Genomic DNA, 14,596 nt, shown 5'->3' with positions numbered 1-14,596 from the left:
GATGATGCATTTGGGAAGACCTCTTGACTCAAAAGCCATGAGCTCTCTCCTGGCATAGCCTGGCCAGAAGGCAGACAGTGATCTCCTCTGGACTCCATGTGTGACTAGGGTTGGTACTGGGCCTGAGACAGCATGTTCTTTCCTCCTTATTTTTATTTCTTTTTTTTAAGAAAGACCAAAATAGGAAAGAAAAAAAAAATATTTGCATAGAGGCAGAAGAGCAAATAATATACCAGAAAGCTAAAAGCCAAGTGTTTAGAAAATTGCTGTGCAGCATATCAGAAGTACATATTTACCATCCTCTGAATTGTTTCCATATAGCATGAGGATAGCTCCTGGCTTCCTCACCACATGGTGGGTTGGGAAATTATTGAAGAATTCCTTCTTGAGATGTAGGGGCATCTGGGAGTCAGGAGGAATGCTTGGAGTGAATTAGTCTCTCATTCATACACATTCATACACGGTTTGTCTGTGATGAAGGTGTCTTTCAATCTAGACGCATGACATGCAGGTATTAATAACTTAGGAATAAAGGACCGGTCATTGAGCAGGTTACTCAACACACTTCTCAAGCACGTGTGCCACTGTGAGCAGAAGCAACTGGTTCTATTCTATATAATCCCTGTTTGCGACTGCATTTGCGAAGACTTGTTTCTCCTCAACATTACAGAAAACGCCAAAGTTGTTACATAGACAGATTGGTCTTTCTGCATCTGACTTATTCTAGAACTGGTCTTGCAAAATTAAATATGAATTCTAATTTCTAGATCGCCTGATACAGTTCAGAAGATCAGGCTTCTGGCAAACCTGAAGTTCCTTATGAACAGCTTAGTCAGGGTCCATTTCTTGGAGGTAAGGGTGAGCAGAGAAAAACAGAACTGATTTGTAATATTGCGCTCCAGCAATCAGTTCCCCAGCTTTAAAATGGTGTTAATGAACCTTACCTGGCAAAGGCTGTAAGCCTTAACTAATGGCTGGTTTTAAAATACTTGGAGAGCTCTGAATGGAAGGTGCAATGGGAGTGCAAAGTGTTACAGTTATTGGAATCTGACAGATCTCTTAGTAGTCCTTGCAGAGCCTCTCCAGCACTTTTGGTTCTTAATTTCACCCTGGGGGACTCTCCAGTTACTTCGGTACCCAGAAGCCTGAAAGAAAGCTTGATGTCCACTAGGTTAACTTTCTCAATATATTTCTCTAAGCAGAGGCAGATATTCAGGTCACTTTATGAAAGCAGTTTATAGACAGAAACACCTACTTTAAACATATTCCTTGTAACCTACACATGCCATTTTCCATGAGCTCTTTGTTTGAGTCTGTTTGTAAGTAAAATGTACTGCTGCAATCTCACTCATCTCTAAACAATATGAACTCATTACAAAAGTAACTGGCAATCAGTTAACTATCAGGAGACTTGACCTCGAAGTCATACCGAGCTTTTGAAGGAAGGTGATTAATTGCAGATAGAGCAAACCTTTTGAAACCTTAACCGGATGAGAACAGTTACTTCGTGTGACTCATGTGTAAAACCCGCTTAGAACAGCATTTTAGGAGAAATCTGTGACCAGACCTCACTCTGTTAACTTATAGAAATACAGAAAATATCTGAGGTGTGTTTCTAGATGCAATCTGCTCTCAGCAACTACAAGACACTCTGTTCAACCTGAGATGAATGTAACAAGTACTTGGTAAATCCCAAAGACACAAGAAGGATCCAAAGATGGAAAAAGTGCCAGATTCTCACACATGGAATTTGCATTATTTTAGTGTATAAAATCACCTCCAATGTTGAGGCTTATTTTCCATGCACGTTAGAGCTATGAATGACTAAACCATGGTAATGCTCTTGGACAAGATGTAATGATTTCGAATTAGGAGAAGTGCTTATATTGCCACCTGCTGGGCTTTGTCGATTCACGAGCAGACAAGACAGATCGGCAAGGTCTGTCATAAATGTGCACTGTGTTTCAAATGCCTCTTGCAGATACAGAATGGTCTATCATTTAAAGCTGAAGAAACAGACAGAGCCACAGAAAAAAAATAGATAACAAAACCAAACCATCAGTGTTAATGTCTCGAGCAGACGACTACTCACTATTTTATACTTGGGCTGCTCCCCAAACATCAACTCCTCTTCATAAAACTTACTATTTTTTCAAATTGTGTTTTGGTAAAATGTAAGGCAATTAATTTTTAAGGTGTATTTTTGGCAACTTTTACCACATATGAAAGTACCTGTTTACAAGAAGGGACAAAATATATTTGACATAGCGAATAGTGGGGTGTTCTTGTTACAGACCAATACCTGATACTATGAAAACAGGGTAACAAGTACTTGAATCTTTTTTTCTTTTTTTCTTTTTTTTTTTTTTTTTCCTAGAGTAATTGACATCTCCTCTGGGGTGAATATTGTATTTACTTCTGTGGTTATACAAGTATTGTAGAATGATGTGTGTGCTACTGTGAGATACAAGTTTCAAAACAATCAATCAACTGTGTCAATACAATTATCATTTAGTGTTGTTTTATGCAATGTAGCTGATCTACAAGATGATGAAGCAAATTTGGTGTAGATGTGATTGCCAAAATTGGTTACAAGTTTGCAGCAAAGTGCTTTACAAACGCCTTTTCCCTCTTTAGGTTTAGAAAAATCATGGGAGTGGCAATTAGTAGGAAACTGCTGCATATAGACTTTGCCATAAAAATGTCATAAGTTCTGTAATAATAATATTCCTTCTTCCACAACAACAGCTTTTAGGAAACAAGTGAAATTAAACCCAAGGAGACAATATATTTGAGGAAATTTTGGATCTGAAAATTGTTTGGATGAAATTTAAAAGAAGTGGCAAATATTTATTTGAAACTCAAAACCAAAGTTGCAGAAATGGTTCAGTCCTCTATTTTTTTACCCTAAACTGAATTTGCTTCCTTTACCATTATGCTTTTAAACAATGACAAAACAAAAAACTTCCCAATGCTAGCAATAGATCCAACCCTAAAAATGTTCAGCTTTCTTTTGTGTATTGTTTCTTCCACCCCACCCCAAGTCAGAGGATTTACAAATGTTTTTCTGGGAAAACATGTAATTGAAAAAAATGAAAAAATTGAAAAAATGTTCCACATATAGGTTTGGCATTGTTCAAGGGGTTATATCTTGCAGTTGGTCCTAGACTTAAGGTGGTACATACTGAGAAATGCAACATGAGTGGAAATACCTGGTTGTTTTTAAAGGACTTCAGACAGGCACAGTTCAGAATTTGACCTTAATAGCAAGGAATATCATATAGGCTGCAAAATCTACCCACAAACATAATACATTCACCTATTTGAACCATCATGGTTACACTGCTTTCAAGATCAGATCTCACTAAGTTGAAATTAGCTGGACATCTGAATGCAATGTTGCAGACTGTAGCATAGCCATGTTATTGGTCAGCTTCATTTACAGCTGTTCCTCTCAGAAAGTCCCAGACTTCATCATTGGCCCAAGCGGAACTGATCAGAAAAATCTGTATAACCACAGTGTGGAAAATAGTGGGTATGTACTGGAATGCTGCTCTCAACAACTGCCATCCTTTTCCTGCTCCACTGTTTATTCATGACAAACATCTTGCTTGCACTGGAGACTGCCACTCCCAATGCCAGCTAAACTGGGTTTTCATGATAGTTTTCACTACTGAAGGGAGACAACCTTTGACATACCTAAATACTGATTTGGACGATTAAAAAATACCTCTAAATGGTTCTGCAATGGCTGGTACTGCAGCTTTTGGATGACAAGGAATAGCTATTTCACATGATTGTTTTAAAATAATTAGCTGTATCAGTGTAATTATGTTGTGCAGAATTTTCTGAGCAATTTTATTTAAATGAATAAAAGTGCACGATGAAAAGTAAATTTGGAAAGAAACTATGAAAGTCTATCCCACAAGTAAGCCAACCAAGTCACCAGCAAAACAACCATCCATGAAGAGAAGTATTGTAATAAGATTTTGGGTATGAAAATAACTGCAGGACTCAAATGGTGGATGGGACAGGCAGATGGAGGCTATAAATTGGACTAAGGAAACTCTCAAGAAGCAGAGAAAACAGAATAAGGGCTGTGTTGTGTTAAACTTTGGCTTCAGATAACTATGAGTTGATCTTTCCCTGCACCTCAGGCTGGATTGCTGGAACTATGTTGTAAAGAAGCGCCAGCTATTAAGGATGAGTGTCCTTCTTGAGCTTTTTGGAGTGCTGTGAAACCCCTAGGCTTGCCTGGAATGCACTGATGTTCAGTGTGAACCCCAAACATGGATGTTAGCACTAGCATTCCTGGTTTGGAGTCACTGACCAGGGACCTCGGGACACGTGCAACCACCTCCCCTTCTCTGCACACAGGTTTTCCTTAGAATAGCAGGGTCTACCAACATTTGACTGCTGGATCACAGTCAGGAAGAAATCAAACTATAGGTCTGATAAGACTCCAGAAATTTTTTCTCAGTTCTATTAAGAAACCTCAAGATATCCAAAACATATATGTCCTTGCTGTGAACTCTACTGGATAGGAGCTCCATTCATTCTTCACTCTCAGAAATACCACACTGCCTAACATTTTACTTGTTTCTGATTATCATCAGATGTACAGGAACACCTTTAGCTCCTTCCTAACTTGTGACAAACCTTTGTACAAGCCAACAGCTCACAGTATGTGAGCATCTATCTCCTATGACCACATACTCATGGGTGAAGTAGAAAGGCCTCTTACCTCCCCTGAAAAGAGATTGCCTGTCCAGACCACTTCATACCATAGTCACATTTTTACCATCTGGCTGGGGCTAGTCTCTCCAGCATTCAGGTTGGCTTGACTGCCCATAACATATGGAGGACCCACAGATAACTTTCCATTGACTGTTTCAGAAGACCTGAGTTAAGCTGGCCCAGGCGTCCTCCCTTTTCAGAAGCGTAAGTTTTGCTAAACCAGATATTCTGGAAATCTACTCAGTATTTTTAGTGCCGCATCAGTGAGGAATGTGGTATTTAGTCATTTATATTCCCTAAACTATATGAGTTTGCAAAGCACGCACAGGATCCTGGGCATGTCAAAGTTAAGTATGCAGAACTGGAATTCTGTGATTGCACGTGCTTATTTCTGCCCTCGAACTTGGTTTGTTTTTTTAAAAATTCAGAGCTGAAATGCGGCATGCATGACAGATCAAACAGCCTCTTTGTCTTCCCTTTGACAAGCTGAACAGACTGATTCTTTTTATTCTCACAGCCACAACTTCCCTTTGACAAGCTGAACAGACTGATTCTTTTTATTCTCACAGCCACAACTGTGATTTTCAAGCGGTGTGTTCTGTTTAAATCTTATCTTCTCGACCTTATAATGTAAATATTACATATGAAGGAATTAAAAACCCTCCGCATGTCTCTGCTACATTATTTGAAGGCATCCAGCTTACCACTTTGTAGCATGGAGAGTGCACTGCGATCTATGTTTCTGACTCCTGCTTCTTCCATGCTGCGTGTATTTTGCACCTCATGACATATACCAAAAAGTGCAACTTCTCCAAGGGGTATTTGGAGAAGATGCTTCTGACCAAATGCATCAAATAGGGCTAAATTGTGGAAAAGAGGATGCAAGAGGGGAGACAACTATAGGGAAGGCTCTGATGGCTTTTTGATAGCATTTATTGTACTTACCTGAGTCTGGGCTTCATGGAGCCCATGGGGTTCTGTTTCATAAGTAAACTACCTATTGCCCAGTGGACTGCACCACTATCAAGGTCTGGCACCATAGCCTGTGTTCTGATCTTGTTCCTGAAATACCATGTCTGTCTCCTAGACACTAACAAACCCAGCACTTGTGCAAAGAGGAATTAGAATGTAGAAGAAGGTCTTATGCTTTTATCACAAGATGCATCTAGCAGTGCCCTTTTTTTATACCCTTACAGCCTTTAAACTTGGTGTAAACAGACAGTAGTCAGTAATAAGTATAACTTGTTTTGAATTGGAGGTATTACAGAAATAAAGTGTGAAACTAACCTGAAAGAGCCAGTTTCCTAACCAATTAGATTTACAAGTCCTATGAACAAAGCCAGGTAAATCTTTCTCCCCTTAAGGTGCCAGAGAAAGTGTGCAGGGCAAAGCATTTACTTGTGTTGAAATCAGTATCTTCTTTCTCACCAGACTGGCAGATGATCTTCTGTTTGAGGCTGTATCAAAATTTTACATCCAGACATCTCTCTCACTGCTGCTTTGAAGAATTTCTTATCCCACTCTGACTCTGCAGTTTGATTCAGCTTCCAAATCCAGGTACAAATCCTGTCCCAGGTCAACTGCTTTTGCCTTTAGAAGAAGTTTTTTCTAGTTGTTTACGTGTTTGATATGGGCTACATTCCTAGATGGGGCTACTGAAGATGCAAAGACTTTCAAAAGATAAACATCTTTCAGTTCCTACTTTTTAATTGCTACCTTTGAGTCTCAATTACCTAATTCAGAGATCTCATTGGCTTCTTGTGTGATATTTCTTAGACTTTCGCGAACCACTTTTTGTCCTGGAAATTATATGTCGATTACTATATTTCATTATAATCTGGAAGAGCCTTCTAGTCTAATATTCCATATTGTAATGCAAGGCTGGCCTGAATTTATTCATCTTAGACCTGTATGTTTTATTTCATTTAAAAGTTCATGAAAATTGGCAAAAAATCTGCCATAGACAATCCACTGCTATTCTCTATAAATTGCTCCACTGTTTGAAAGCTGAGTTTCTATTTCAGAGTTTGTCTAGCTCCAGTTCCTGCCTTGGAGATTGTATAATCTTTTCTTCTGGAAAGAATGCTCTGTAACCTGCGTATGTATAGGCCATCAGTGAGGCACTTCTTTTTTGAAAAGTTAAATGGTCTGACCACCTGGAGTCTCATTTGTCAGGTAGATTTTCCAGTTCTACAATCATGGCTCTCCTTAAAATCCTAACCAGATTGTAACATTTTTATTGAACTGCAAGTAGGAGTTTTCTAAGAAACACAGATTTAAAATAAGACCCTAATCCTTGTCTGCCCCTGGAGTCAATAGTACTCTGTGTATGTCATTTATGATACTGACTGAGGAGCAGGCAAGTAAAAGCATGCAAGAATGTAGACAGTCCATCAGGCAACTTCTTGAAGGGTTTTCCAGGTGTGTTGGTTCTGTTTCCTAGTGGACCTCATGACCCTGTTGAGTCTTGCTTTTCCATGATTCTACTGTCCTGCTGAGTGTGGCATGTCTCCAGATACAGCAAACTCATTTGAACCCTCCCTGGTTGACACCATTTAGAAATACAGACTTCAGGAAACCCTATCCCACTGACAGTGAAAGAGAACTAACCACCTGGCCAGACAGGAGCCCTGAAGAAAATACTGATTCAGCCAAGAGCCTCACTAGAATTCGTTCCATGAGCATAGACCAGCTTTCTGAACTGGGTAATAAAAACAAACTTAATTCTCAATTATTAAATTCTGTTGTTAAACAAACATAGGCCATGAATTGTGTGTCATCATAGAATCACAGAATCATAGAATAGTTAAGGTTGGAAAGGACCTTAAGATCAACTAGTTCCAACCCCCCTGCCATGAGCAGGGACACCACACACTAAACTAGGTCACCCAAGGCTCTGTCCAGCCTGGCCTTGAACACCTCCAGGGTTGGAGCATTCACAACTTCCTTGGGCAACCTACTCCAGTGCCTCACCACCCTCACTGTGAAGAACTTCTTCCTTATATCGAACCTAAAGTTCCCCTGTTTAAGTTTAAAGCCATTACCCCTTGTCCTACCACTAGAGTCCCTAACGAAGAGTCCCTCCCCAGCATCCTTATAGGCCCCCTTCAGATACTGGAAGGCTGCTATGAGGTCTGCATACTGCCTTCTCTTCTCCAGGCTGAACAGCCTCAACTTTCTCAGCCTGTCTTCATACGGGAGGTGCTCCAGCCTCCTTATCATCCTCGTGGCCCTCCTCTGGACTTGCTCCAACAGCTCCATGTCCTTTTTATGTTGAGGACACCAGAACTGTACACAGTACTCCAAGTGAGGTCTCACAAGAGCAGAGAAGAGGGGCAGGATCACCTCGTTTGACCTGCTGGTCATGCTTCTTTTGATGCAGCCCAGGATATGGTTGGCATAAAAACTTCCAGGAACTAATTTGGTTAAGACATATATGTGTCGACATCTGATCAATCCCTTAGCTTTTCTGGCATCATCCTGTACCCATTGGGTAGTATGGGACTTGGCTTCAGTCAGTACAGAATCAAATTTCATGTTTACAAATCCTGAACTAAAACCTAAGCATTTTCAGTGGTCAGGAGGCAGTGCTGAAAACACAATTTCTATATGCTGCTATGTATTTTCCAGGTCTATGCCATGCAGAGAGAATTCACAGATCTATGTAGCTTCTCTTCTAACTTTTAGATAGAAACTGGCATTGCATTTACAAATTTTTTTGTTCCTCAGCCTATGATCTAGTACATGCTGGTAGTCTTCAAGAACAAGGGTACATGAAACTGTTTTTTAAGGCCTGCTAGGCATTTTTTGCTACTGCCTTTAAAGATGTGGGACTTTTTGAAGCTTGTATGTTAACTAAAGGACTGTGATGTTCTCAACTTGCTAAACTATACCACTTTACATAGAATATTTATCTGCAGTTGTATGTTCTTTCATTAATGTCCAATTTTTGATGTCTGCAGTTAAACTCATCCAGATTTACTACGATCTTCAGGATTGCTTTTCTAAATGCATAATTTTTTAATTGGAACTGGTAGGTTCAGCTGGCTGATTTATTTTTTTTTTTATGGTCAGGGCTTTTATTTATGGTCTGAAAATGGATGATCATTTATTTAATGTGATTGAACTTTGTTTGTCAAACCATGTTCTGATTTAATGTTTTGTCCAGGAATAGTTTCAGCTGCTATCAGCACATTTGTGGCAAACTAGATGGAATGTTGTTGGTTTTGAAGTACACAAAAACACTTTTCAGGTGTTTAAATGTGTTGTGCCAGTAGGAAACATGGTATTGAGCTGGAAATCACTGGGAGCCAACAGTGGAGGAGATAAGGTTAAGTGACAAATCACTAAAGTACAGAAACAAAGGAAGCAAAGTAGCTCAATTTCTCATTTCCTTTTCCTCTTCTGCAAAAAAAGTCAGAATGATAAATGCCAAGCAGTAACAAAAAATGCTCATAAGGTGTCATTTTAACTGTTGACAGCACACCTTGAAGGTATTATTAGTTTTATTCCCATCGAACAGATCTTGCCACAGAACTCACCGTCATCACTGTCACAAACACCAGAGCTGGTGAGCTCAGGAGAAAAGCTTGTGACAAAAGTAACCTTGTCCTGCGTGCTCTGGTCTCACCATCAGCCCCTATAGCCCAGTATTCACTTGACTCTGTCATGGGTAAGGCTCAACATTTCACAGATCCCCTGTTAAGTTCAAAGCTCAGCAGCAATGACCTATAAGCAGAGGCAGCTCTTAACTAGCTGTATCTTCATCTGACTCCCTCAGAGGCTGATGTGGAAACCATCCTTCAGACTTACGGCTTCAAGAGCTCCCATATACTCTGGGCACGCTGGTACTTCTGGGCAAGACAAAACAGCACACTAGAAGTATGGTTAATAGCTGTACTTTTGTAATTGTTTATAAACAATTAGCTCATCAGGCAGATTTTATTGATTTTGGGGATAATAACCCAGAAAACAAAAAATATACAAGTGCAGAGTTGACAGTGAAACAGAAAAACTGTTCTGGGTGAAATTTCTGACAGACCTAAGATCATCAGGACTCCAAGTCCAACTTTCAGAATGACACAGGAACTCTGACATCTGAATCCCACAAAAAAAGCCAGGCTAAATTTTTAATGTCAAAGACTGCAGGGACCCTGTAAAGGGTTAGTTTCTTTAAAATATGTTTCTGCTTTTAAAGTGAATCTGTATTGAATCTTGATCACAGAGTGAGGCAGATGTAGCCAAAACCTGCTTATTGTCTCTGACAAAATGAAGAGGGTTCCAGGAAGAGGAAGAGGGGACACAAAGGTGAGATTGCATGACATGCATAATCCTTCAATTACCAGGCTGCTAGTGGGTGGGTCAGCACTTGAGGTGGATTACAACTGTCTCCGAGGTCTTACACTGTATGATGTTGCCAGCCGCCAGCTTGTAGGAGCCAGTCTAGCAATCACGGACCAGTGTCCCTGTTCTTTCCTCAGACCACATTCCTTCTCCCAGCCAAAAGCAGGAGGGATGGTCTAGCTCTGCCAGTGACTCTCCTTACACTGGAGACACTAACAAGGATAGATCTGTGGGGCTTACACAGCTTTGCACTGTAGAACAGACACTGAACCTTTGACTCCTGAGGATATCTATCTTCAGACAATACAATTTTCATTCTGAAGATGAAAGGGCTGCTGAGGTGCCATTGATTGTTTTGGAAATTATTTTCACCAAAGAATGCTGGTACCTCTCCCAGTCTGAATTAACAGCCCACCAGGGCTGGAGGCAGGAGCGTTTCTCTAACAACAGAACAATGATACTACTTATTTCACTTATGCCACAAATCACACAGCTTGATAGCCTGGAAAAGTTGCTGGTATCCATATTTCATTTTAGAATGTATAAAGACATTCATCTGATTTGTAAGTACAATAGTAAGTGTGAATGCTCTGAGAAAAGTCATATTGGTCACACAATCCATAACAGCCAGCTCTAGGCTTTAAGCCTGAAGGTGAAAACATATATGAGGTACAGTTTCTTTTGTGTTATCAGGAAGCCTATATTATTGATTAACAACTTGTATTGGATTTTGTCATATCTTTTGAATAACCTCAGTAACTACTTAATAAAACACTTCAGAGTAAGTAAAATAATAATAAATAGTGTTCTCTTTTGTACCTTGTCAAAGTTGAGTATTACTTCCTCCATCTGTTTAACCTATTCACTGATGTGTTTTGGCATTGCTATGTAATATAATAGCATTCTTCAAAACAGCACATTCGAACACCTTCCCAGCTGCTTTCTTGTGTAATAGCTGCGCTTTTTGCCCTTACTGGTACTCCGGTATGGTCACACTTGGCACAGAGGGCAGGGTGGTATTTTATTCCAATCATCTGACACACCATGCTTGTTTTGGCTTAACATAAAAGTATGTTTCCTTTTACCAAGTTCATGACAAAGACATGCTTCTCTGACTTACAAAATTTCTGGCATGATCAGTTTATTGAGCTGAGGATAATCACATGGTATCATTGTTAAGCAAGAAATGAATCACAGAATCATAGAATCATAGAATCAACTCATTTGGAAAAGACCTTTAAGATCATCAAGTCCCACCATTACCCCAGGACTGCCAAGACCACGACTAACCATGTCACTAAGGGCCTCATCTACATGGTTTTTTGAACACTTCCAGGGACAATGATGCCACCACATCCCTGGGCAGCCTGTTCCAATGCCTGACCACCCTCTCTGTGAAGAAAGTGTTCCTAATATCCAATCTAAACCTCTCCTGGTGCAGCTTGACGCCATTCCCTCTTGTCCTATCATTTGTTACCTGGGAGAAGAGACCTACCCCCATCTCACTACAACCTCTTTTCAGGTAGCTATAGAGAGCGATAAGGTACCCCCTGAGCCTTCTCTTCTCCAGACTAAACCTCCCCAGATCTCTCAGCTGTTCCTCATCACACTTGTGCTCCAGACCCTTCATCAACTTTGTTGCTCTTCTCTGGACCTGCTCCAGCACCCCAGTGTCTTTCTTGTAGGGAGGCGCCCAGAACTGAACACAGGATTTGAAGTGCAGCCTCACCAGTGCCCAGTAAAGGGGGATGATCACTGTCCTGGCCCTGCTGGCTATGCTATTTGCTATTCATTTGCTATTTGCTAAAAGCTTCAAGAAGAAGGTGCTTTTAGGGTGTTTTCTAAAAACAGCCATTCTCTACTTCCATCCCATGTCTGATCCCTTTATATGGGAATGCTTTACTTGCAGCAGTCAAGGCCTTCATGACCTGCACTGTCCCACAAGCATGTGAACACTGGAATGCTCCATGGATTTAAGCTCCAAGTGGGAGTCAATGAACACTCTTGTGTCAAAGATGGTCAAGGACACACACAAAACCCCAATCCAACAAATTTAAAGGATCTACTTGATTTCTCTGATTAGTCATAACTTCAGCGGAGATCCTTACACTAACTAGATAAGTCTTGGGTAGAGAGGAAACAACATTTTCAAAGAATTAATTTTCCTGATTGATACCACTCTGGCTTTGCTTCCACTGAGATTCAGTGAGTTGTTCCTCATCAAAACTCTCATTTTGTGGAAGTTGCCTGAAGCTTCAGTTTCTGAAACAGTAGGTAAATATATTCGGTGAGCAAGAGACATGCAGCCAACATCCCTGCAGACAAGGGAGCTCCTGGCATTATACTTCTCTCCCAGTCTCTCAGTTCTGTTGAAAAACCACTAGATGGATCCCTCTGGGACACTGTTTTCAAGAACTCTGCAGTGAAAGATGCCTAACAGCTATGGCTCGTTTCTTCCTGTCAGCTGAATACAAAAAACTCCATGTAGAATGGGAAATGCATGCAGAAGGCCCAGCTTCTTTCAAAGGTCCAGATAGCTAAATCTGAAAGGCTGTGAAAGGAGTGGGGCTGAAGAACATCCCATATTTGACCAATAGAGATGAAGACAACACAGCTATTCAGAAAACAGCCTGGGAGGATTCTTCACTGGGGTTCTGCCGTACCCAACAAAGCACAGGATCAGGAAAGGAAAGAAAATAGTTCACCCTACTTTCAAGTATTCTTATACCAACCTTCTCAAAGTGTGGCTTCAAGGTGAGGCTATCTGAACAGCAGAAATGATGAAGAATTTTTGTTACAGCTAAAAAGTCACCATATTTGATCATACACTACACAGTAGCAACTGCTGATTTTACTCTGGAGGCTTTTGGATCTTGTGATCTGACAAAACACTACAGTTTTAAAGCCCGTGGTTCTCCAGCTGGATTTTATTTCTCTCGTGGTTTGGCTGAAAGGTATGAGTGCATGTGTGTGTGTATTCATGCACACTCACCCACACACGTCACCATGCATGAGTATGTATGCATGTGTGTTACATCCACTTCATGTTGCAGGTTTTCATTTACAGGACTTCTGGTGGACGATCAGTCTGTCTGGAAGAAAAGTACGCCCACAGATATCACATGGAACGAGCTGGTTCTGGGCGCTGATCGAGGCAGCCTCATTCAAAGAATCGAGATCATACATGCCTCTGGCTGGAAAAATAATAAAAGAAAGTATCAGCTTTCATTCTGGAGACCCACATTCAACTCTTTATGGAAAATATTTTCAGGAAATACCTGTTGACTGAGCCTTTCAGTTTAACCAAACCATATTGCTTTTGCAAATGAAAAAGAAAGGAAAGAAAAGAAAAGCAAAAGAGTAAAAAAATACATAAAAAAAGACTTTTTTGTCCCAAGGGTTGAATTAAATTAACTTCAAACTGAATTATTTTGTATTGTATAAGAGTACAGAGAAAACAGCATGCTGTGTGTTATGATATGCATTCTCAGCTAATTATTAACATCTTCGCATACATACTATTACCAGCAAATTTCACTTTTTGGCTTTACTTCGAGTTCTGTTTCATGAGCATGTGTTATCTGACCATAGCAATGGGCAGGAACATATCACCCTTGAGAATATGCTCTTTGTACTGTTCTGGACAAGGGGCCAAATTTTCTCCCCATTGAAGTCTATGCAAGTTTTGTCAGTAAGTAGAGTTAAGCTTAGGTAAGCCTAAGACCTTTACAGACAATACCTACAGTTCTTGTAAGCCACAACTTCCAGTGAAGTCATTGCACTGATGCAGCTACTGTCATCTAAACACTAGCCCAGTCTTACCCTCAGATATTTTCCACTGTGGGAAGAGTGACTGCTCTGAAAGCTCAGGAGCATTCTTCATTCACTCACTCACTCACTCACTCACTCACTCACTCACTCACTCACTCACTCACCACTCACTCACTCACATCAGATGTATTTTCAATATTTTGAGTATTAAAATAATTTGGTTTATTTTCATCTTGAAATGGACTTTCAGATAGTGTTGTTTCAAACTGATTTCCAAAAAGGTGAGGTAGGTTGCTTAATACCTGGATTTAGATCTTAAAGAGTTTTCATTTGAAGTGCATGCAGAAAAAAATGTACATGGCTTGATTTGAAGATGCTTTGCCCTTCTCAAAAAGGTATGACAATAGAGAAAAAGGACAAAAAAATTAGTATTGTCTTTGTACTGTTAGCAGCAGACAATTTTTAAAAGAAAATGATTTGTGCATTTAAAAATATTCCATGGTTTCTGTCACTGGCACATGATAGAGCTCTTCATTAAAGGCCCATACAGTTTTAATATGATTCATATCCATTGGTTCACATAACCACAATAAGCCTTAGATCTCTTAATATGCCTGTTCCTAATGTTCTTTTTGTTAGAAGAGCAACCAAGTAGTGTTTCTTTTCTTGGCTGAGACAAATACCCCCTTTGCTTGCAGGAAATGAATGTGTATTTTCTGTACTTCGGAAAGTTTATGGAATATAA

The 14,596-nt window shown here is 40.1% G+C and overlaps 1 protein-coding gene across 1 annotated transcript in view; it reads right to left on the bottom strand.

Annotated features, from left to right (window-relative positions):
* Positions 1–13,137: 13,137 nt before the first annotated feature.
* Positions 13,138–14,596, bottom strand: part of LOC104403045 (zinc finger protein 474-like) — an 11,809-nt gene continuing 10,350 nt past the window's right edge. Inside the window, exon 3 of the mRNA XM_010011078.1 lies at positions 13,138–13,274. Within this exon, the coding sequence (XP_010009380.1) occupies positions 13,138–13,274 (137 nt within the window). The remainder of the gene's footprint in view (positions 13,275–14,596) is intronic.

The sequence above is a fragment of the Nestor notabilis genome, unplaced genomic scaffold (genome assembly GCF_000696875.1).
Source record: "Nestor notabilis isolate BGI_N333 unplaced genomic scaffold, ASM69687v1 scaffold2033, whole genome shotgun sequence".
NCBI lineage: Eukaryota > Metazoa > Chordata > Aves > Psittaciformes > Psittacidae > Nestor > Nestor notabilis.
This window is presented reverse-complemented; position numbering and strand designations above follow the sequence as displayed.